Genomic DNA, 26,332 nt, shown 5'->3' with positions numbered 1-26,332 from the left:
CAGTTTCGTTTCGCTCACTTTTAGATGAATTAAGCGACGAAACGGCTTTGTCCGAATTTGTCGGAAAACTAATTGGTACAGAACAGTATATGTACGACCAAAATGCTGTGACGCATGCTTTGTACATGTCGACCGTGTTTCCATGAGCAGGCGTAATCCGACCGTGACTTGACCAAACTAGGAGGGCGAAGCGTTCGCGATGACGTTTTCGGCATACCTACTCATTAATAATTTCACCATTTCATCACATCAACAGATTGTGATTAAATGACTCGATAGGAAGGCACCGAGACGACTTGTAGCGGGCATTCAATCAAACAACCCGTTTGGCCTAAACAGAAGAAGAAAAAATAAACTATTTCTGGTTTTGCATGACAAGCGATTGTTGGGATAAGATATTAGCAAGCAATTGCATATGATTTTAGTTGGTTTTCATTGTAAGAACTTCATATCTTTAATAAATATTACCATCAAGAAGTGGTATCCAAACCGCTGACTAATTTCACATCGGCTGCAATAATAAAAAAATTCCTGGTTTCGTAATGTGTCCAAGATCTGTCAGGAGTTTCAGCCATGGTTAATTCGGTACGTAAAGTTTGTTGTATCTAGCAAATAGCAATTAGCTGATAGAAGATACCACGCCAGCATGGCCAAACGGCCACTATTGAAACTGCAGCTAAAATATTTTCACGAAAAAATATATGCCATTTCATCGATCTGCATGATATCGACTTGGCGCGTCACTGCTTCTTTTCGCCAAATTTCTGGCACACATTCCTTCACTGTTACACTTTCTCGTCGCGGTCAAGTGAGTGACCATAAATTCTAGGTAGTTCCCAGTCGGTGATTATATTTGTACACATTGGTTCACAACTTGCCCACATTGAATTTATTCAAATGCATGCATCATGTATCATATCAGAAAACTCATACTGGCCTGTTAGCGTTCATTTGAATTGCATGTGGGAGGGATCATAATTTACTTAGCGACGACCGATGGGTTGCATTGGGCTTTCATTGAATTTGTCATAAATATGTAGCAGAATTACCGCCTTTTCATTCAAAATACAGCTTGCTGGTAAAATGTTCATCGAATAATGCCCGCCGGAGGCCTTTGAGTTGACGGCATGGTGGTATAGTGTGGATTACATTATGCTTATGCATTGAAAGTATTAGCGGAGTTTCAAACTGTCCCCGCATCAATGACTGTCATTTTCATAAAGCCACTGTGCAACCGTGTGTACTCGATAGTCATTACAACGCGGAAGTTAAGACTACCACTACCTCTACCACACGTAATACATATATAACACTGTTAGAACTACTGCTTTGTTAGGCAATATCTTGCCGTAGACGCATCACTTCAAATACTTGCATATGCTGCACGTTTTTATTTGAGAATCATCGTATATCTTGGAATAAGGTATCCCAGCAAACACAGTACAGACCAAAGATGTAGAAAAGCCGAGCCGATATAGTAGATATTAGATCTCGGCAGGTCGTAGAAAGGGGGATTTTGTGTCGACTCAATTCAACGTCTTTTCCATGTCCTTCAATAATGTAAATATTATGCAGATGCTACAGCCTTTAAACATGGTGAGTAGAATGTAGATCCTACGTTAGAAGAAGAAGATCCTGATATAATAACCTGTTTTCTACCACTATGGGCTTAACCTGATCACGGCTGCGTACACACACCACATTATTTACTACATATTAATCACATTTGTGATAATTTAATTTCAAACGAATTGGCAATAATGCCGTTGTAAAAAATAAAACGAACAAACGAACGAATGTCTTTAGAAAGAAAGTGAAAACAGTCCTTATCATCAGGTTTCATCTTCTGATGAGCCAGTTAAATAACCAGCATGCGGCCTTTTTTCTCAACACCCTGCAGAAATAAAATGAAAATGATGATTAATAGCTAAGACATTCGTACTGCAAAAATGGCAGAGGTAGCGACTAACGAATGACTCCTACATTTTTTTCGCCCTACTTACTAAAATGGATTCGATTCTGAACTATTTCCACTGAAGTTTTCAAGTTTTATTATTATATTTTTTAATATTATATGACTAGAGAACTGACTTCAATCGTCACTTCTACTTGATTATCAAGATCAACGATGACTACTTCAGCACTCTTTGAAAACAGCCACTAACACAAAAAGAATTCTTGACTAAAATTTCTTCACATTCTGTCCAAAATGATCAATTCAACAATCCAAATGAATCAGTTATTTGGCAGCTAGTTGGAGAGATATATACTCAAGTCTAGAAAGTGGAATGATACTCTGCCTGGAAAGCTGAAGACCTAACAATATTGTGTACAGAGAACAAAACATTTGAGTGGCGGCACTGGTATAGACATTAATAAATTATTAGAATTGACAGCAAGATAACCAGCAAGACATTAAAATGAGAATTAGTGCAGTTTCTTAGGCTGTAGTGATACTCAGCCAGTAATTGACCTAGCAGAGAGCAAAACGTTGTAAATAAAGCGAGCGAAACCTCCGACAAATGATACGATAAAACATTAGAATCGACAGTCTTACTAGAAGCAGAATAACAATCATGAGGGGTTAGAGAACAGAAGCCCGGGAAGTGACCATCAGAAATTACTGCATACTGGCCGAACAAATCCATGACCACTAACAAATGGTCTTTCAATAGTCAATATTGATACCAAATGACACCACCCCTATTTCATAGCAACATTAAGCAAATACAGCGCTGGAGTCAACCTTATATAAGCCCTAACCAAACGCCCATTAGTTTTCCCACCTACTACTTCGCGGATGGAAATACGCATTAAAGCGAACGGACGCGACTTGTCACACTCTTGCTATTTCTGCTCCTTTTTTCTCTTCGTTCCTCTTCTCTGTCGCTTCCGCTTGAGGAGAGAAACAGTCGGCCGCGTTTACGGATCGTGAATTCCCGGTGGGTGATTCTTCCTCGAATGGTCAGCACCTTGAAAATTGAGAACAATGTGGTTGCAAAATGCATGACAATTTGAAAGTTACATCATTCTAATTATTCCAGTTATGGCCGTGAATCGTTACAAGTGCGGTAACCATAAGAATTATTACTATACTTCAACTACAAATACAATACATTGTATAAAATGATTACCAATTCTTTTACGTTGATCGAGTCCCAAATAGATGAAATATGTCAAAGAATTTGCTAAATTTTTGTATAATTTGACAGATTCCGAAATCTTCTCAAAGTGCACCTTTCAAAAATTTGATATCAAGACTCCCAACATTTTACAATTCGAAGTTGGATGGCTTTACCAATACAAGCAAACAGTTGGTATCGCAATTGACAATTATGTAGAGAACGCTGCGAGACATATGAGTAGGCCTACCCTAAAACGTTTCTCTCACATGGACATTAGGGCTCTTAAAATATGACTTTTTTTCTCAAATCGTTCTGGCTACTTGATAATATTGTTAGGTTACCTAATTTAAGCCTAAACACAAAATTTGGTTCAATTCCAGCCAGTAACCGCTTTGCTACAGGAGAAGAAAGTTTCTATTTATTATATAAAAATAAATAGGTAATAAAAATTTGAAAATTTTCTGTTCACCCCATGAAAGTGTTAGGCTGTCTATAGAAACGATGCTCACCAAATTTGGTTCAATTCCAACCAGTGGAAGCGGAGATATTGCCGTCGAAAAATTTGGATTTGAATAAAATAGTATTTACGGTGACCGATTCTTTGTTTACTTATTAAAGTTGTGCTCACCGTAAGTACTATTTTATTAAAATCCAAATTTTTCGACAGCAATAACTCCGCTTCCACTGGTTGGAATTGAACCAAATTTGGTGAGCATCGTTTCTATAGACAGCCTAACACTTTCATGGGGTTAACAGAAAATCTTCAAATTTTTTATTATTCATTTTTATATAATAAATAGGAACTTTCTTCTCTTGTAGCAAAGCGGATACTGGCTGGATTTGAACCATATTTTGTTTGTAGGCTTAAATTAGGTAACCTAACAATTTTATCAAGTAGCCAGTACGATTTGAGAAAAAAAGTCATTTTTGAAGAGCCCTACTGTTCATGACCGTCCACTTTTAGAGTTGCATCTCAAAGATGCTAAAATAAGCCTAAATATAATCCAAGCAATACGATCGTCCACTTTGACTGACTGAATTTCTAAAAACACCTTGATAGCTTCCACATCTTACATTTATATATACTGTCTGCTATCGGCACAACAAAGTAGACCTATTTAAAAATACCAAAACAGATTCAACATACCACATCTCTTGCAAAGGCTTTTGCTTTCATTCAATTTTCCATCAAACTTCTTTAAATCCTCCTTTGTGGTGAGTTGCTTTGGAATTCTTCTAGGATCAATTCCGATATTGTTTTATCATATACAATCTATGGCGGAATAAAAGTTTCGGATAAGTTCTAAAACGAACACAATTTTCCACACAAAAGTCAATTGCCACACGAAATGCCAAATGCTACGGTCTCATTTTACAAGGTATGGCGAGGAAACGTAGTGGTACGTTCCATTATAGCTAAACACCAATGAATTGCGGGTTCGAGCATGACACGTCGACTCCATAATTCCTACCGAAGTGTTGGCCGTTTATCTAGGCTCCTCCTCGCCATCTGATTCGCATAGCCATGTCTTAAAAAGCCTAGGAGTGGGCCGTGCTGTAAGTGGGCAGATGGTTGCCGATGCACCCGGCACTTGGTGAATTCGGCCGCACGAACTCGGCACTTGGTGAATTCGGCCCTCGGGAAATTTTGAAATGAAGTGTATTTACAGCTATTAATATGAATTATCAAACTAATAATAGTATTATCAAGTGATTCGTCAATCTTGTAAGGAGATCAGGGCATCCGTAGATCGCGCAGTCACGGCGTGATTAGATCACGGATTGCGTAGCCACGGGAAATAACACAGCGCTCATATACCGACCACGCGCGGTCTGCTTGGAATCGATGGCGTGAGTCACGGGCCTGTGTCGTGTAAGTTTTGAGAAGATGGATCTTGGCGTTGTATGTGAGATCAAAACTGTGGAACATCAAGCGGCGCTTCTTCGTTTATCGATCACGACAAGCCAGTGTTCCTCATCAACAAATGTTTCGCATGATCACGTCAAAATAAATTATTTTTTGCCTTTGGAGAGACGATTCCACTCTGGGATTAGGGTGTCTCGATAACACGGTTGAAGGATCCCAAGATTACGAGATCTACCACGAGCCACGACACGTTTAAATTTCCTTTTTGATACTGTTCATTCATACTAAATGCATTTCTAATGCGAAGGTGTTCTAGTGCCAATTCCTCCAAGGGCCGAGTTCACCAAGTGAAGAGCGTCGCGTTATTTCCCGCAATTACGCAATCTGTGATCTAATCACGCCGTGACTGTGTGATCTACGCATGCCCTGACCACCGTACAACATTGACAACCACTCAAAGTGCCAAGTTCACCGGCAAACATTCCAGTAACCAATCATGGTGACCGGTACCGCTACGAGATCTACCACGGCCGAATTCACCAAGTGCCGAGTTTGTGCGGCCGAATTCACCAAGTGCCGAGTTCACTGGTAATCGGGCAGATACGGAATAATAATAATAAGAACCGGCCTGGTGTAAAATGACCAGTGTAGTCGAACCACCACCATGAACACCACAAACAAACAAATAAACATCTAACAAGGAAAAGAAATTACCTTTGCAGCCTTTGACAAACACAGTTACCATTGAAACCAGCAATTAAGGTCTTATTCGAAAGCAGAATAACAACTGTTTTAGTGGACATATCAAATCAAATGTTGGAAAGTTCATGTAAAATAGCCCAAAATATTATCTTACTGTGACCATATTCCATCAATATGGTCTGGCTAGCCAAATTCTCTGGCCAACATAATCAAGCTGCGTTTGGTTTCAACGATTAATAATCTTGTCACTGGATTCGAGGTATAATTGCACTCAAATATCAAATTTTGCTCCATTAATCAACATCAAGTTGAAAATTTCCATTCTTGCACCAACTTTTATAAAATCATGAATCAGTGTTCTACAGGAATGTATCTATATGACTTATATACCTAGAAAATTCAAGCATAAATATTATGATATACCGTAGGTATAGGTACCGGTAATTCAGATGTTTGAAGCGAATTATAGTGGTCTAATTTCACTAAATTAGAGCGAAATGCCAGCAATATAATTGTAATCTAATTCGGAAAAACGGTTTAGCTCTAATTCTAACCTGGAAAAGCTGAAACTTTTCTATAGTTGTCTACACCTGTTTTGCAGAAAGTCAAACAGCTCTAGGCGTCATATACTACAGGCAATTCGAAATACCCCATAAGCTATATGCTACTGCATATATACCTTTAACCCGCTACCTCAGTCAGTCACAATTCCTATATATTTACGGCATTTACCATACAGAAAGAGCGAACTATGCCTGGCTGCGACCTGTTGCGCTTCAAATCTTTGTATGGCGCGATGACGTAAAATTTGAATCGCCGAAATATTCTAGAAGTCACGCATCGATAATCATATTCCTAAACGTACAACATATCACTTATTTAGTTGTTCTCTGAATAAAACTATTAACCATACTCGTTGAACATGCGAGATTACCGAAAGAGCGAATATATATATAATGAAGATCATATATATCAGAGGAAAACAAAACTATTCGACCTTAGAGCAACAACACGAATATACAACACCGGTAACATCCTCACGCAATAAAACGAAGGGAGAACATTGTTTTCTAATGGATAGAACGAAGCTACCGCATGAGATCGAACAAAACCGGATAGAATTCATCGTGATTGAATGTACCGACAAAGTCATCCTTTCTACGTATTTTAGTCGTACCCGCGAGAGATAGAAAATTTGCATTATTAGGTTAACTACCGGATATAACGAAGCCTAATGCATGAGATGGAACAACACCGAGTATGAATTTATTCTGATTGAATATAACCACAAGACCATCCTACTACGTATTTTAGACATTCCCTCGACACTTAGAAAATCAGAACCTAATCGAGATGATCCCGGATGATCCTTTTACGGTTTTGTGTTTGCTGGGGTATATGTAGATATATGTGCATATGTGTATAAAATCATATGTGCGGAAATAATGGGATTAGGTGCTGGAAATACATATCTACTGTGAAAGCCTTGAAACCTCGACTGGTCGTACCACAGCATACAAATCCTGTAGTTAGTTTAGTGGTACAAAGCTACGTACGTTACTGGTAATGTCATATCTGTGAGCTCGTGATCAATCCGCATCATTTTCGCAAAGTGCAACGAAATATTCATGGTTGAAAAATATCAAATATTCTTTAATGTGATGTAGAAGTGGCATTGCGTTCTTCGTGGTCGCGTAAAAGGTATTTGTATGAGCTTTCCACATCTTCCATCATGCTATGACGTCATAATAAGATATACTAGAATTCTTTACTCGACGCACACTGCTCGATTAAGAATCAAATCACAGAGTCACTCGATTTTGCCCAAACTTAATTACTAACACAAGGAATCTACACTACGTTTATTTTATGTATATGATATTTCCAGACTGAACCTATAATATAATCATCAAATCATTGTTTATCTCTCGACAGGAAACTAATGACATCCGCGATGTTCGCCCACTGGATATCGTACATTTTCTTGCTTTTCGGGACGAACTCGTTTGGAATTCGTGGTACGCTATTTTTACAAAATCATTTCGTCAGTACTGTCCCATGAAGTGCAAATTTTCGGAAACATATGTACCAGGGATGCTATTATTTTCATCCACACGAACAATGTGATAAACAAGACACAATAAGTCGACTTACTTTTATCAAAATACACCAGCCAAGGCTTTATCTGCAAGAGAAGCTCGTGTACCTTCTAAAAATAATGCGTTAAACGCTCTCGTAGTCGAAATTTCATGCTGGTGACGTCTTATTTTGTGATACGATTGCCGACATACAGTGTTCTTTCCAATTCTCTACTAGTTGCTGACGATTACCCCTGACGAGTGTCAGCCGATTCATTTCAATATGAATGTACTATTGAATGGTATATTGAAGTTCTGTACCTCTAAGAAGCTGTTTATAAAAGGATGTCGAAACGACCAGTGCGGCGTGTCAATCTGACATCCATAGAGACACAATGTCGTGTTTACACCCAGTGTTCATGATACACCGACAATGCTTATTAACGATTATGACAATTCAAATAAGGAAACAATCCTATTCAACCAATGCTCATCATACTTCTAAATCGGTGGTTCGCAGCCGGGGTTCATACGAGCCCTAGGAGTTCGCTGGAGGTCCAGACTCACACCAGAGTAATAAAACATAATTCACTCGGATTTCCAATAAATATTCATCATAATGTTTTCGTTTTGTGTGACAGCCATGTTTTAATTGCTTTTTTTTAACACTGTTGTTGATGCGCAGTTAATTTTGTGCTCTAGTATAGTACAAAGTAATGTACTAGATGTGTAATGTAATAGATTTTTGTGAATATGCGAATATATGGGGTCGCCGAAAGCTTGCAGTGTTCGCAAAGTTATTAAATGTGAAGAGCCAACTCTCTAACTATATGAAAATTATGAGCTGCGTTCGCTTCAGTTTCGGTTGAGTTTACAGGCATGGATTATTCTAAAACAAGAACCGATTGAATAATTGAGGCAATTAGCTGCATCCAATAGTGTTATATCTATACATCATCTAGCTGTAACGTAAAGATAAAACGGAATTTAGTAATAACAGTAATTCAATTTAAGGACCCATTTAAAGATTACTCATTCGTTTTCAGGGGAACACCATTGCGCACCCGAAAAGGAAGTCGAGCTGAGAATGACGGTATGTCAGGATTTATGGAAATCATAGGATAATTCTATGTGTTGAGCAGTCCACTCATATATAGTTTTGATCCAATCAATTTCAAAAGTTTTGATTTTTCGTGGGGGATGTGTTGGTTGAAGCTCACCACAATTTCAGTATCCCTTCATACTGACCTCAATTGAATCAGCAATAGTCTTCGATTTCGGGTCAGTATTCTCATGATATTCGTTTCAGCCTGTAAATTTCGAGCAGGCTATGTCAAACTACTATAAGAATATTTCATGCACATTAGGGTTGTCCAAAATTTGGAAAATCTCAAAAAGTCTCCGTGATTGTGTCTCAATCTATAGATTATTGATAAAAAAACAACAATTAGCCTGAAAGAAGCTTACAGGAAAGCCGTTAAGATTTCGGTCAAAGCGTTTGAAAGTAGCTGCTCAAAAATGGGCGTGCCTCTGACCATAGAACGGCGAGAAGACTAGTAATCAAATAACCACGGCTCTTGATTGGCTAATCGGCTATGCTTCAATGACCACGGCAGCAGCAACTTGCTGGTCAGGTGTTCAATAAGTCTGCTACCGGCGGGGATTCTGAGTGCGCATTGTTAGTAGTTTGGCAGGTGATGATTTAAGATTAGTTCAGGACATGTTGAAGTACGAAATACATGATGAACAAACAACACCTGCTTCACAGAAGTTTTTACAGCATGACTGCTTCATTGTGAAGGAAACGGCTGAAGCCTACATGTCGTGTTTTCATCGAGAGAAAGCAAAGGCGTTTATGCAAGTGTTGAGCGAATTCACCGTTTCAGTACGGATCCACCATCAGTGAATACAAATATATAAAGCTTAACAATGACACTATACTTTGTGTGATCTTATTGGACCCAAGTTGTAGTATATAGTGAAGTATTGAAGGTTCTAGGGATCGACTGAATCGGCCGGTTATGCTTGGCAGTTATACTTACAGTAGGGTTGCCATACGTCCGGAATTTCCCGGACATGTCCGGAATTTCACTGTCAAAACTGCGTCCGGGAAGAATTTCTAAAATATGCCTAAATGTCCGGAATTTTGACGGCTTGAAGTGAGCTCATAATTGTTTCGTAAATCAGCATAAACAATATTACTTTTGGGCAGATTTATGCCACATGAAATTTTTCTTCGCGCTGCGCGCGATTTAGTATACTGTATGTTGGATTTAATATGGGAACTATAACATCCTCGCAAAACTGCGATCAAAATTAAATAAAAATAACATTCATTTACAAAAATGAGTCTATTTAATCGCAATTAAAAAATAACGGTATATTCATAGATTCGGGTTAGGCCATTTGGATGCTTTATTCAAATATAGAGGTTCTAAACCTGGGGTAGTTTGCCTTTATTATGTGGTTCGCGAACATCTTGAACGTAATCAGCTTCCAAAATAGACCATGAGTAAGTAATCAGCTCATCAAATTTTGAACTGGACCACGGAACATTTTCGAATTGGAAATGAAATCGCGACCATAAAAGGTCGGAAGCCACCGGATGTGCGGCGTTTATATAGCTCGGTGGTGCAGTACGCATAATCTTATCGGTGTGACATGAACATGACTTAGCGATGTACAATTACGCTCCTTACATTTTCGAAGTCATCATCCTCCACCAGGTCTACCGCTAACTTTGATCATGTAGTATATGGAAGAACCAATATTATTGATATAACTCATTCAAATAATTTAACGGCCTAATGCATTTAGTAAGCCCCCAGAAGCTGCATCGATTACCTGACGGTGGACCCAGTGTTTATTTTGTAGGGAAGGGGTCTGAAAAAAGTGTGGCTTCGGCCCTAGTTACAACTTACAACATACAACCACATACTCCTGAACTTAATCATGACCATTGACCACCTCTAGTCGATAGACAAAGCTTTGCTTGTGTGACGTCATCTTGATCGACAATATGCTCATACCTCATTTTGAAATCCGCTAGTGGGCGCTAAAGATCGTCCGGAATTTGTTAAACTAAAATATGGCAACCCTAACTTACAGCAAATTGAATTCACTTATAAGAGTAGTCAAAGTCCTTAGTGATGCTGCAGAAAAGAGGTTTAAGGTAAGCACAGGCTATGCTGGATATGATATCCAAACTATGCTGGATACTATATGCAGCATAGTCTGTGCTTTTCTATACACCTCTTTTCTGCGGGATCAATGAGGACTTTGACATACCATATCCAGCACAGCCTGTGCGAGTGTGCGTACATTACCACCTCTTTTCTGCGTTATCATTAAGGATTCTAAAAACGCCTACAAGTGCATTCAATTTGTTGTAAGCATCTGATAAGGGTCAAGCATAACCGGCTGATTCCGCCGATCTCTAGAGCATTCAAAACGTCACATATATACTACAGCTTCAGCCCAATAAGATCACACAACGTATAGTGTCATTGTTAAGCTTTATATAGTTGTATTCACCGATGGTGGATCCGTACTGAAACGGTGAATTCGCTCAACACTTGCATAAGCGCCTTTGCTTTCTCTCGATGAAAACACGACATGTAGGCTTCGGCCGTTTCCTTCACAATGAAGCAGTCATGCTGTAAAAGCTTCTGTGAAGCAGGTGTTGTTTGTTCATCATGTATTTCGTACCTCAACATGTCCTGAATTAATCTTAAATCATCACCTGCCAAACTACTAACAATGCGCACTCAGAATCCCCGCCGGTAGCAGACTTCTTGAACACCTGATCAGCAAGCTGCTGCTGCCGTGGTCATTGAAGCATAGCCGATTAGCCAATCAAGAGCCGTGGTTATTTGATTACTAGTCTTCTCGCCGTTCTATGGTCAGTGGCACGCCCATTCTTGAGCAGCTACTTTCAAACGCTTTGACCGAAATCTTAACGGCTTTCCTGTAAGCTTCTTTCAGGCTAATTGTTGTTTTTTATCAATAATCTTTAGAATGAGACACAATCAAGGAGGCTTTTTGAGATTTTCCAAATTTTGGACAACCCTAATGCACATGCACATGCACTTATCAAATCCCATGGGCACTACAAAGGTGTAGGATCCTTTTCTATATTATTCGCAATTAATTCTAATCACTTCGAGATGGCAATGTTTCAGATACCCGAAGCCACTATCACATTTTGCATAATTATTTTATTCTAATTCTTATACTCTCATCAACAAAAATTACAGAAACTTTTTTACTCATGTAAGTGTGCTGCGAGCGATTTATAATATTTCAAGTGTACAACTGAAATATGCGACCACGAAGAGGACATAAACTGATCAGCTGATAGATACAATAATTAATAGGCTGAATTTTCAAGTGAGAGTCGTTTTGGAAGCCTCTCTTACTAGAGACGTCTTATTGAAAAACTCAAATGAAGAGGCTGATGTGAAATAGCAATCGAAGCAAAATTGAAAAATACTGATTTCGAGAACACTATTGTGTGCAGGGTTAATTGTACGTGTCTGCTATGGTATCGTGCACCAGACCAGTGCGAACGTGACTACCCGCTAAATTAGATTGGTTGGGGTACGAATACAATTCAATCACAGGCTGAATAGTGGATGGATTCAATAGTAACGCTCGTTCTGTTATATGGGTTTATTTTTCGACTGCGTGTAACGTGATGTTGTATATATAATATATGTATAATGTATATGTCAGCAAAACGCTTAGATATCACTTAATTCCATTCTTCCATATTTCAGGACGACATGTTCGGTGAGTTCCAAATGGTTTATTCTATCCTCAAAGTCTAATTAGCACGAAATGAGAATGAGTTTAGTACTCGCATCCGGTATAGGCTCATATATGCATTACCATGAAAATACCTTGTATATAACAAGGACATGCTTTATAAGTCGTTATCTCGGATATTAGCTCTCTTCAGGTAATTTAATAGGCTATAGTCTCGTTCCTTTATATATAGGGCCTTTACTTCGCCACCTCGTTCCATGCTATAACAATAACACTTATGGCTAGAATCGTTCCGACATTCCCACAACACTAGCGTTTTACTATAATACTGCACAGGCAAACGCTGCGCTATACGCTCATTTCGAAATCATATACATCCGCAGGTCCGAGTAACGTGGCGGAGCTCCAAAAATTATTTTCGAACTGTGTCGAGGGCGGTTGTAAAATTGAAACTACCATATATTCCACTCGTGACTTCTCAGGTAAGAAAAATATACTAATGATATGGACACTGCGGGATCAGATGGTATGGGCCCATATCTTGCGTTTCGTATATGTTTCGGGGCATCAAAATAAATTTCACTTGTTTGCGACGCTACCAGCGCTTGCTAATCAACAAGCCGAACAACCAAACAACAAGGGTTTTAAACTAATTCACGCTGTGGTTCGCCATCACTTGATTGTGGGCCACAGAGTTATCGGTAAATTATGAAGTTGATGAACAGCGGAACATTCAGTTTTATTCGTCTTATTACACCAGCAAAAGGCACCTTCATAAATATTCATCAATTAAAAATGATGAAAATATATATTTTTATTGACACAATATATAAATGTTTAAACTATGTTCATTAAAATTAGCTTAGTTTAGTGTTCCTCGAGATTTTAGGATGAATCTGATCATGAACGAACGTCGGTAAATGGTATGATATGTATTTGAAATATATAACGCATGACGATGCTGTGCCGGAATGCGTATAAGTAAACACGCTCGTGAATGAATTCCAACTCCACGTTGAACAGTAAAGTGTTGGAATTCAATCATACAATAGATGGCAACCAACAGGAAACATGTTTTACCAGGGCCATATGTAATGTGCAATGCGACAGAGTAGGATATCCAGTAAATGCGGGCTCATGTAAATTGGGACTAGTAGATTGAGACAGTGGATAATTGGGAATGAAGTATATGATCTAATTACATATTGGATGATATAAATTCCACCACAAAACAGGGAATTGTAATTTTTGTTTTTAATATGATAAATTCTAATCAACAACCCGATCAAAATACGATGCACCGTCGCAATTATTAGCAACAGACAGTGTTCAATCCAAACAGAAACATAGTGCGTATTCTGTATGAGTTATATACAAGGGTGTAACTATGGGACATATCCGTCGAAATTTGACTGTGACCTTGTGACGTCACTAGTTTTTACCACGTTGCAATGCAGTCGTGACCTACTGTCATCGTTAAAAATATGGCGGGCCAAGAGCAAACGCGGAGTAAGCATATGATTTCGACTATTTGCAAAAACCATAATATCATGATTGGTGATTGAGATGATATGGATTATTAATAAATTAGATACCGCTCTATAATTGCCAATCGCCAACAGGAGCAATAAGAACATCGCACGAGGCGCGAAATATTTTATTGTTATTGAATAAACTTCTCAGAAATATTCATGTGAATAGTTAGCATATACATCTTGTAGTGTCTGGTCGTGGTTCACAAGAGCTTAGCATCAGAATATAAGCTAAATCATAAACCCATCCCGCAAGGCGTATACAGCATTCAAAATAGGGACTTTCTGAATCGCTGTATTATTTAAGGCACATTTTTGGAAAATAGAAAGTAACAGTACTATTCAAGTATACATGAAAGTGAACCGGTGAATCCGTATAGGATTTCCGGTGATTGTCCCTGTTACGTTTATCATTGTTGATGCGAAACGCTATAGTCGGAATCCAACAAAGTCGCTGCCTCACACCAGGAACTTTAACATGATCTCGCTGCGTTTCAATACAGGCGGCTACTGCAATTATCACCCGAATCCCTGTCAACATATCGGAACATGTCTGAATAATGACACTAAACCGTACTATACGTGCAATTGCACCGACGGATATTATGGAAAGAACTGCAGTGGCAAGTATACCGCTTCTGTTTCTTAAGCTATGGCCGGAATATGACTCGCTCACGGCCACGACACCCTGCCGTGTATGAATTCAGTAAGCATGGCCCAGTTTTCGCTTTGTCTCCGTTGAGAACAATATTGTGCACAACACCAGAATCCCTGTCAACATGGAGGACAATGTCTGAATATTGTCAGTCGTCCGGAGGCTACTATACGTGCAATTGCACCGATGGATATTATGGAAAAGGCTAGGAACGGTGTGAACCTCTGAAAGGCTCAGGTTCGTGTGAACTCGAACGTGAACCTCATTACATCACCTGACGTCATATTGCTAATTCCAACACTACATTTCAGTGAAGTCATAGCCTATATTAGGATTACCATATTTTGGAAATCTAAAAAGAGGACACTTTTCCAGAATTTAAGACTTGCTAAAACCGGAGAAGAATTCTGAAAAACCGGTAAATTTTACCCACTTTGTGATCCGTTGAGAAAAATTCTCAAAAACCGGTAAATTTTACCCACTTTGTGATCCGTTGCGTTACTTCTGTGCTACTTTACTGCATATCATTCGCAATTTGCTCTAAATCTGACCTAGATTTTAGAAAAGAGGACAAAATCTCAAAAAAGAGGAGAAAAGGACGTCCTCCGAGGACACTTTCAAAAAAGTCAAAGAAGAGGACAAATCCTCTTAAAAGAGGACGTATGGTAACCCTAGCTTATATTAATGTAAAATTGGTCATGATACCTAGCGACGGCTCGGGTAACATAATACCACAATGCTGAAATACATATTGACGTTTTGAACGTAGCCGAATGTATCAACTCGGGCAATCAAATGATATAACAATCCCATTAAATCAAAATCTTCCGTCGCTTTGTCAACAATTTCGACGAGGACTTGTAAGGGAATATAAGCTTACGTTTTAACGGTCCAGGCCAGACCGGACAATGTATTCGGCGTAGGAGTATTGCTCGTTGGTATTGAGCAGAGTGTAAAACGGCTTTCTATTTTTGCAACCGCTATTGACCTCGTACGCCTGTTAGATTTGTTTCATCAGTCAACGATATCAATTTCATTGATAGGCTGAATAGCATCATTCGCTGACTACGTCTACTAGTAGTGTATTTCGCTCGTGATGTTGTGCGGTTCAAGCTCAAAGCAGAGAGTCGCTAAATATTCACATACGGAAAGCTGGATATTTCGAGCAAACTCTTCTAACAAAGCAAGCAAAATTTTTGAGATTGTCAAGGTGCATGCTCATTTAGTGTTGATTTTTTTTACTGTCAGCGCCATGCATAGAGTGGCCCGCAGTTGAAATGCAATAAATTTCAACCAAAGATGTTAAAATGAAGTGAAAATTGTAATGTATGAAAAAGGTTCACAGTGCAGAACCTACCGAGATTCGTTTCTGAACGTGAACCTCTAAAATTCTGAGGTTCACATACAGAACGCGAATGTGAGCCTCACGTTCACAACATCCCTATAAAACACTCCACTGTTAAGTATAATGCTTCTAATTCTTAAGCTATGGCCAGAATAAGACTTGGTTATTGCCACGACACTTGACCGTGTCCAAATTCAGTACGTATACGCGTCGTTTGCATACAGAGAGATATTGTGAACACCACCAGAATCCCTGCCAACACGAAGGAAAATGTCTGAATAATGTCACTCGTCCGTACTTCACGTGCAATTGCACTGACGGATATTATGGAAAAAACTGCAGTGGTAAGTAAATCGATCCTAATTCTTAAAATATGACCAGAATGAGACTCGCTCACTGCCTTACACTTGGCCGTGCCTAAATTCAGTATTTATGGCACAGTAATCGCTTCGTTTCCACACAGAACAATATTGTGCACACCACCAGAATCCCTGTCAACATGGAGGACAATGTCTGAATAATGTCACCCGTCCGTACTATACGTGCAATTGCACCGACGGATATTATGGAAAGAACTGCACTGGTAAGCGTAACACGCTTCTAATTATTAAGCTATGGTCAGAATAAGACTCGCTCAATGCCATGTCCCTCTACCTGCCGTGTATAAATTCAGTACGTATGGCCCAGTTATCGCTTTGTTTCCGTTCAGAACAATATTGTGCACACCACGAGAATCCCTGTCAACATGGAGGTAAATGTCTGAATAATGTCACTCGTCCGTACTATACGTGTAATTGCACCGGCGGATACTACGGGAAAAACTGCAGTGGTAAGTAAAACGATCCTAATTCTTGAGCTATGGTCAGAAAATGACTCACTCACTGCCACACAGAGAGATATTGTGCACACCACCAGAATACATGTCGATATGGAGGTAAATGCATGAATAATGACAATCGTCCGTACTATACGTGCGATTGCATCGACGTAGCCCATATTTCTTGTGAATATTGAGCTATGACGAGAATAAGACACGCTCAATTCCAACAATACTTGGCTGTGTATAGATTCAGTAAGTTTGACAGATCATTTGTTCCATACAGTAAATTACTGTGAACGCCACCCAAATACCTGTCATCATAATGAAAAATGTCAGTTTACTTACACTTAGCCGTACTACCGAGTCAACAAAATGGTAAGCGATCTGCCGGCGTATTTTGCGCATTCGATGTCGAAATGATGCTTCAAAAGATACACTTTTTGCACTTCAGCTGCAGACTCATTAACCCTTCAGTTGCCGTTCATTAACCCTCTCGCTACTGCAGCTTACAACCGCTAGTAACCCTATCGCTACCTGAATCTTTGTTGCTTTCTGGCAGATATATCAACCTTATGTTGCAAGACATCACAATTTGACAATATATTTTCATTATCGCGTTAGCTATAATAAAATCCACCACGAGCATACATTCAAAATACCGGTAAAATACAGACAGACAGTCATATAAAATGCATAAAACGACCCATTGATTCCAGCCGAGATACAGAGAGATGTTCTCTCCGGGACAAGTTTCATACAACTATTCCTGTTCTTGAATTGAAATGCAGACAAAATGTGGTTTATCCAACAAGTCTGTGCCTTGGCGGGAAGAATAGGGTCAAGGCAACGCGGAGCTACCATCAGCAGCCAGCTCACTGTGTGGGACGCTAACTTCATTCAGAGCCCAATTGTGAATGATAAAACCCACGTTTAAGGCTTGGCTTGGTCTCTGATATCTGGGTAATTCCACTGGCCTCATAATCGTGCGATGTACTGTCAGCCAGATATCTTTAGCAGTGATAATCGACTGATCATGGACGTTGTCAAAGCAGATTGAAGAAATGCTTGGAGGACGATATTTTATGAACTGCTGCCTTCGCCAACGCTGCATTCTTTTCAATTCACCATCAGACTTAGACTGTTATTTGAGCATATCTGGGTTCAGTCTCCAACTCTCCGTCGTAAAATAAAGGCTAAATATAACAACGATATAACTCGTAGATCACAGGTCTCAAACACGCGGCCCGCCAGAGCATTTCATGCGGCCCGCGACATTTCAGAATTTCAATAATTTTACAACATATAAGTGCCTCATATCTCTTTTCAAGTTGTAAAGGGAAAATTTCCTCTTAAACTGCTTCGATAGCCTAAAACTATTCATCTAACTTCGCTATCCGCGACCATGCAGGAGAGATTCCCTATTTCGCAACATTTCCAATTCATGATGATAAACCCCAACCCTTAGGCTTAGACGATAGTCGTTTACAGCACTATGCTTGGACGATTCGTGACTGAAATTTTTGAGTTAGACATTGACGCGACCTTTATTAGAATTACTCAGACTCGGGCTGACTCGATGGCCAAATGAAAATGACCGGAGTGGACTCGGATGGACTCGGAAATCTGTGAATTGGTTAGAACCATGGACGCAACAAACTATTCACGTGTCATGGGATAGTAATAGATCAGAAGGTCGCAGCTTGGCATTTCGCTAACTAAGCAAGTAGTTATGGCAACCATTGGCAATCTGTTAGTTACATCTTGGGTCGCTAAACCATGTTATTAATGCCACTTAAAGGTACCGAGTATACCGTAGTGGTACGCTCCAACGATGTAACGATGTTGATCCGCCTTCCGATATTTATGACACATTCATTAATAGATTTGTATTGTTGTTTTTCTGCTCCAATATTCGAAGGTATTTGACCATGAGCTTATCAGGAGTATATCCGAATCCCGGATTGGGCTACACTGCCAAACCCCAAATGCTGTGATAGCAGATCAATCTCTATTATCAATCTGTTAAATTCAAAATATTCATATTCGCTGCAAAATTATAACGTGATAGCTTTTACGATAACATTATATAATTGTCCGCTCACATGGCGTCTATATCTTATAATAATTATATATCAAATACAACAAAACTTCCATTCAAATAGTTATAAATGTGATAATTTTTCTATGCCAGACCTAAATTCATACAACAGTAAATCCCATTTTTATGATGAGTGTTGAATGTCAGTCTGTTGGATTGGCTCACTTTCAATACGACAATTTCATCCCGTCAAATACGGCCTACTTTGAAAGACATGGAATACTTCTGTTGAAGCTGCGGCCCGCGGCGTCGTCAAAACTGGAAAATTGGCCCGCGAGCACATTTGAGTTTGAGACCTCTGTCGTAGATTAACTGAAATGAGTATCACGAATTTTAATCAGAAATTATTACAAGATACAGTATTTGGCTGAGCAGTTGAATTGCAATCCGTTGTAAGGAACATCCATGATTGTAAATTCAGTCACAGATATTGCAAACAGAGAAAATAGATGGGTTGAGCATATCTCATGTTTCGTTAATATACATACATTAATGAGTGCACTAACAAATGATGTCAAGCCATAACCACAACACGTCAAGATTCGGTGAGGGGTACCCACATTCTTACGCGGTTAAGCATTAAAATATCAACGTACCGGTAGTATACGCATCACGTTCAGAGCACTAGTAACTTGACAAGTATCACGCTGTTCACTGCCGCCAATCTGACATTTCAAAGCTGGAAAGATTGACGTCATTCGTCGATTGACGATTATGATACGAATTCTATTATTTCTAGGTCTTGTGAGAAGTTGTGAGGACGCCCAATCAGCATTAGCACGTAATGACTCTGGGGGTGTGTTTAAATTAGACATACCGGAAGTCGGAATCACGAGTGTATTCTGTGACGTGACTGACGATGGTGGAAACTGGACCGTGAGTTCACTGCGCGATTGTTGCAGAAAAAAATTGATTATTATTTCCATTTTCATGAAAGGTTTTCCAGCGAAGAATGAACGGAGACGTTGATTTCGACAGAGATTGGAATGATTACGTGAAAAGATTCGGCGATATTCAAGGAGATCATTGGTTGGGTACGACTTTTCATATATAACTTTTCCATTATCTCATGAAGTGCGCCCAGACATACATCACGAGGAGCGAAGAGATGCCATATCCACTGATCGTGATCTAGCACAGAGGTCTTAAACTCAAATGTGCTCGCGGGCCAGTTTTCCAGTTTTGACGACGCCGCGGGCCGCAGCATCTGTAGGGGTATTATATGTCTTTCAGACCATATTTGACGGGATGGAATTGTCCTATTGAAAGTGAGCCGATCCAGCAGGCTGCGAGTAAACACACATCGTCAAAATGTGATTTACTCTTGTATCAATTTAGGCCTGGCACGAAAAAATTATCACATTTATAACTAATTGAATAGGATTCTTGTTGTACTCGTTATATATAATAATTATAAGATATAGACACATATGAGCGGACAAATGTATGATGTCATCAAAAAAGCTATCGCCTTTGATATTTCGAATTTAACAGATTGATAATAGAGACTGATCTGAGATCACAACATTTTTGGGTTGGGCAGTGTAGTTCCAATCCAGGACTCGGGTAGCCTAGGTTGCCTATACTCCTGATAAGTGGTTATTATTAATCTCATGGTCAAATTTCTTCGAAAATAGGAGCGGAAAAATATTTAAATATAAAAAATATATTAATGGATGTGTCCTAGTAATAGAAATGTCGGAACGCCGAACGGCCCATCGTTGGAGCGTATCACTACGGTACTCGGTACCTTGAAGTGGCCTTAATAACATGGTTCGAGGACTAAGCGACCCAAGATGTAACTAACAGATTGCCACTGGTTGCAATAACGACTCGCTTAGTTAGCGAAATACCAAGCTGTGACCGTCTGATCTACTATTCTCATGACACGCGATTAGTTTGTTGCGTCCGTGGTTCTAGCAAGTTCACGGCATTCCGAGTCACTCCGAGTCCAATCGGGTCTTTTTCATTTTTCCATCGAGTCAGCCCGAGTCCGAGTAATTTTAGGAAAGGTCACGTCCAAGTCCAACTCACAAATTTTAGTCACGAATCGTCTAAGGAACAGGTTTTATCAACATGAAGTGAAAATGTGACGAAATAATCAATCTTCCACTACATGGGAGCGTTTGCAATTGATGTGATAGTGACGTTTGATGAATAGTGTCAGGCTTTCAGAGCAATTGTAGAGAGAATTTTCACTTTATAACCTGAAAAGATACATGTGACCCTTATATATTGTCAAATTAATAAAAATCTAGAATGTCGTCTCGGGCCGGACAAAATGCGGCCCGCGAGCTGCGTGTTTGAGACCTCTGATCTAGCAGATCTATGGTAAAGTAAATTGGGAGTGTGAGCGCGTTTAGAGTGTACACTGCTGGAGTATTTGTTTCATCATCTTGTCACTGCGCCCACGTCAAGGGCTCCTGCACGTATGTTAGTTTGTAATCATCTGGCAATCTACTTTCTTCCAGGCCTGGAAGCATTGCATCAATTGACCAAGACAGGGGATATGGAGATGAAAATCAAAATGATCACGAAAAAAGAGGTTTATTGGGATGCTAAATACAGGTGAATCTGAGTCGTTGGCATTATCATTTCGGTGCATTTCATCAATCTTGTATTTCTCACAACGCACACGCAAGGCTATAACGCCAGATTGCGACTAAATCAACGGGAGCATAGAGATATGCCTACTTATATCGTCATTGGGGCCACTGTTTTAGTAACAATACCTGTATACAACCGGTAAATCACGGTATTTTTGCCAATTTCATGGTTGGCGAATAAAAGTATTGCTAGGATAGAACCCCAATGATCCGAAGTATAATCCTTATTGATATTACGCATGCAGGCTGAAATACAAACTATTCGAGCGAAAAACAAGGCCAGGATTTTAACATTTTGGAATCATTCGAAATTCACTCAGCGGTTCTCATTTTCCAGCTCCTTCAGCATCGGACCCGGATCCGACAAGTACAGACTGCACGTATCCGGATATTCCGGGAATGCAACCAACGACGGTCTCACATGGAACAACAATCAACAATTCTCAACGAAGGACGCGGATCACGATTCTCATTCGTCATTGAATTGCGCTTCTTTTCGCGAAGGAGGCTGGTGGTATGAGGACTGTGGCTGGAGCAATCTGAATGGAAACTTCCGCAAAACAGACGGCAAGGGAATTTGGTGGTGGGTATAACGCAGAGCGAATGTTGTAGTTGTATAATTGTATATCTGACTCCAAGAAGGTTGCGTTTACAATTCGCTGCGTGTTTCTTCCTTTGACGGACCGGCGTAACCGCGCCGTACGGCCTTGTTGGCTGACGTACCACGAAGCCTGTCTATTGCACACGTATTCGATGGATCACACTGACGAATATATTTTGTTTCCGTCTCCACGACTTGTAACTTTATTGAATCACGTACGGCAATACAACGGACTTCCGAATCAGCGAAATATCATGAACCGAATGACTGTCTACGTGGTATTACATGCGTATATAAATTATAGCCACGAGAGAATATATGCACAAAACATCGTACGATTTATTGCTCTTATCTATATTCACACGAATAACAAAGGTCTTATCGGGTTTTCACTTCAGGGAATTAAGTAAGTTCACAACACTCCCTATTGCTCAAATATTAAAATGGCGTGAACAATATAGTTCGTTAAAGTGGGATTGGAATCAACCTCCCAACCTCCTGCGATTCTCGGAGATGAAGTTCCGGCGGAAAAGATTGTGAACTTGACTTTTGCGGATCTGTGACGTCACACTTCAAAAGTAACCTTTCTTTTATGTGAGTGTGACGTCGCACCGACGTATGACTGTATTGACTCAAATTTCCTAGCGCCCTCTCGCGGTGATCGATTTGCAAAAGGTGGCGAAAAGAGAAGAGAGGAATAGATATTCATAGCGCCATCTTGCGGTCCGGGTGCAATATGAAAATCCGCGAGAAAACGGTTTTGTACGAATTCAATATGGCCAGGCTGTTATTTTCTTACCTCTAGTATGATCGAAATTCATTCATTTTGACTGCTCGAGTAGATATTATTTGTTTGCACTATGTAGGCTACTTACGGCTACATACATAGACTGCTTCCATTAATACCACACGTTCTCACCCGTTATCCATTACACATGATATATCCAGTTTTTCTTTCACTACAGGCCTATACTTACATACTATTTACAATTTTGTTGTTGCTTTTTCTTGTCAATATATACTAAATATATACTAATATATAATAAAATCATGAAAAAATGGTAAATATTACCCAACTTCGTGGCCGGTTGACTAAAAACAAGGTCATTTTCTGGCTCAAGTCTCCGTAAACGCTTCGGACCGTTATTTGGCCGCTGATTTCCTATATCTCGGGCAAATTTCCACGTACGTTTAATCAAAATTCTCAGAAAAGAGGACATTTGGGGGTCCTGCGAGGACACTTTCAAAAAAGTAAAAAAAGAGGACAAATCCTCTTAAACTGATTGTATACACAGACTCTATAGCAGAGGTCTCAAACACGCGGCCGGCGGGCTGCATGCGGGCCGCGAGAGCATTTTGTGCGGCCCGCGACGACATTTTGGAATTTCAAGTTATCAACAATATATTCAAGTGTCGTATGCTTTTTAGATATAAAAACTTAAAGTTCACCCTAAAAATATAACAATCACTGAAATCTCAACAAACTTCACTATCACATCACTTTTAAAAGCTAACATGCGGTAGGAGATCAGCTATTACGTCACCTTTCTAGATCACGATGATAAAACATGACCCGTTGATGAATCATGACTGAAAATTGTGATTTGTTTTGGTGCGACCTTCTCGTAAAGTTACTCGATTTCGGATTGGTCCTACGGACCCAACAATCTATGAAACTGTCATGGGAATAATAATATATCAAAAGGTCGGAGCTTGCGTTGCGTAGGGAATATAGCTATCTAATCAGGTCAGTATGGCAAGCATTGGCATTGCGTGAGCCACGTGACGTATAGTTGGTTATATGCTGGGTGCTCGTGGTTCTCTTTATCCGTATTTTTATCGGTGGCGACTAAGGTAGTAGTAGTAGTTACAGCTGTAACACCAATGAATTCGTCGCCGATTGGACGTTTCTATTCCAGGGGTTCAGGGTCCGTAGACCTCGTCGGGGTACGAAGCACCACATCAGGGTGTTCGAGATGCATTGGGGAATCAGGCCTATATACTGTGGAATATTTTCTTGGCCAATTTATTCAACTGGAAAATAGTTTTCGCGCTACGCGCGATTTTATGTGAATGGGCTTTCAGATTTTAATATAGGTACCATCAGAAATTGTGTTGAAACTGGACAGTGGCTACGAGAAATTTCATTGGAAGCACAAGGGGTACGATCGCTAAAAACGTTAAGAAGCAATATTCTAACCCTATGGCTCAATGATTATATTTAAGTTGTTATTGATATGTTCTAACAATAATCGAAGGCAAAATCTAACGCTGATTTAATTTGAAGTTGGCAATGACAGTAAGAATAGCCTATACTGACCACGACTATATCAAAACCAGGATTAGGCTACACCGCTCAAATGGACTGATATCAGATCAATCTTCAGTAGATTTTAAAATATTCTACATAAAATTGTGGCACGTAAAAGGTCCACTAGCTGTAATATTATAACGCGACAGTTTTACGGTGTCAAGATGCATCCTCTCGATTGACGTCTATAACTCATTAATCCAAAATATTATGCCCGGCACAAAAACAATTTCATTCAAATATTTGAAAATGTGATTTTTTTCCGTGTCAAGCGTGAATATTACAATAATTAATTACATTTGCACGATGTTTGTGGAATGCCTGTCTTCAAGGTCCCGTCAAATAACGCCTACTTGGAAATTATACATTGAATATCCCTATTATTGATGCTGCGCCCTGCGGCGTCATGAAGAACTAGGAAATTGGCCCGCGAGCACATTTGAGTTTGAGACCTCTGGTCTACAGCATGCAACTTTATATAGTAAGGCTCCGGCTCCGTAAACTATCGAATGGCTCAGTCATGTAGTCAATAACTACCGTAATTTTGTGTGGGTACGCACAGTCCTGTGACGTCATAATTACTCTATGTCTGCTGTCGAAAACTTCATATAGTCACCCACGCTGCACTTGCACATATCAAGCCATATAGTTGACTGTAATCTTGAAAATGTGGGATTGTTCAAGTGTAACTGCAGCAAGCGCAACATGAGCGCTTGTCGCGATCAGAAACTCGCTTTCTACCAAATACCCAATGGGTTGAAATTCGACATTGATGCGATCGTTACCAGTCCGTCCCGTGTCGATTAGGTTAACTGGAATATAGAAAGTTTCCCTTCGAAGGAACCGATTTATTTGCAGAGCTAGTTCTACTGATAATCTTGTGTGCACCGTGTCGTTAACAAATTGAACTAAACACGTTCATTGCGAGATAATTCAGGAATACTGTTTCAAGCTGACAAGAATAAATGCACAAAAGAGATGATTACACACGGGAAAGCGCGCATTCAATCACTATAATTCCTCTATTATATCCAACACCACGGGGTTGGGGCATCGAACTGACTAGCTCGCATCGCGAAAATGTTTCGCGGACTATAACGGGGTTCTGGGATGCGTTTCTCTATTTACGTTCGCATATCCGTACAGCAATACACTATCATGCGCAGGATACAATTCCAATTCGCAGGCACACACAATAACACACTGTTGAATTTCGCGGTATGATTGAATGGCTATCACCAAAGAACGGATATTTGCTAGTCTAATTCAGAGAGTAGACGGCGTACGGTGCAAGTGCAGCAAGGTCACGTTCATCCTCTGGCATCGCTTCGTGTAATTCAGTGTTTCTCAAACTTTTTCCCATCGCGTACCACTAATTTGTTCTTTTTTCACCACACGGCGTACCACTAACTTGTTTTTCACAACAGGTCGTACCTCCTGAATTACTTATTGTACTTGAATGTAACGGTGTTTGTTGGTTGTTCCTGTTCGTACTTTACCGCAACACCAACGGATAGCAAGAAAGCATAATTTAATGAGAAGTACTGGCTAATTACTCACTAGTTAATTTGCTCTTTTCACATAAGCAGCAGTCCCATTTTATGAAGTACATAGTGATCAATATTTCCGGAATCGCTCTATTGACCATCAGTGTCGTGCTGATGACGAAATTGCGGGTATGGAGAATAACCACGTCCCAGAATATAGTAATGCACGGCATATCTCGCATACCCGGGTTTAGCGCGTTCTCTATGAACAATTTGAACATGCTTAGTTTAAAAAAGGTGGCGCCAATGAGGCGATGATTCTTAATTTTTTGAACGAT

At 39.7% G+C, this 26,332-nt stretch overlaps 2 protein-coding genes and 1 long non-coding RNA gene across 3 annotated transcripts in view; 2 read left to right on the top strand and 1 right to left on the bottom strand.

Annotated features, from left to right (window-relative positions):
- Positions 1–22,188, top strand: part of LOC145435479 (uncharacterized) — a 286,197-nt gene extending 264,009 nt beyond the window's left edge. Inside the window, exons 11-14 of the mRNA XM_080312755.1 lie at positions 19,729–19,865; positions 19,927–20,023; positions 21,461–21,557; positions 21,933–22,188. Of these exons, the coding sequence (XP_080168881.1) occupies positions 19,729–19,865; positions 19,927–20,023; positions 21,461–21,557; positions 21,933–22,188 (587 nt within the window). The remainder of the gene's footprint in view (positions 1–19,728; positions 19,866–19,926; positions 20,024–21,460; positions 21,558–21,932) is intronic.
- Positions 1,717–4,725, bottom strand: LOC145435556 (uncharacterized). Its single transcript, XR_013913886.1, has 3 exons — positions 4,273–4,725; positions 2,787–2,972; positions 1,717–1,894 (listed from the first exon to the last, which is right to left on the bottom strand). It is a non-coding gene; the product is annotated as an uncharacterized LOC145435556 (long non-coding RNA).
- Positions 12,557–17,085, top strand: LOC145435359 (uncharacterized). The gene is made up of 6 exons (XM_080312639.1): positions 12,557–12,563; positions 12,923–13,021; positions 16,296–16,415; positions 16,535–16,654; positions 16,781–16,900; positions 16,964–17,085. Exons 1-6 carry the CDS (start codon positions 12,557–12,559, stop codon positions 17,083–17,085), a joined length of 588 nt encoding a protein of 195 aa, XP_080168765.1.
- Positions 22,189–26,332: the final 4,144 nt, after the last annotated feature.

The sequence above is a fragment of the Botryllus schlosseri genome, chromosome 3 (genome assembly GCF_051294905.1).
Source record: "Botryllus schlosseri isolate E-star chromosome 3, Bs_hap1, whole genome shotgun sequence".
Lineage (NCBI taxonomy): Eukaryota > Metazoa > Chordata > Ascidiacea > Stolidobranchia > Styelidae > Botryllus > Botryllus schlosseri.
This window is presented reverse-complemented; position numbering and strand designations above follow the sequence as displayed.

Excerpts from the sequence above, each read along its gene's own strand:
- LOC145435359 (XM_080312639.1), top strand. Across the intron at positions 13,022-16,295 it reads TTCCACTCGTGACTTCTCAG|AGAGATATTGTGAACACCAC; the intron begins GTAAGAAAAATA and ends GTTTGCATACAG. Across the intron at positions 16,901-16,963 it reads CTACGGGAAAAACTGCAGTG|AGAGATATTGTGCACACCAC; the intron begins GTAAGTAAAACG and ends ACTGCCACACAG.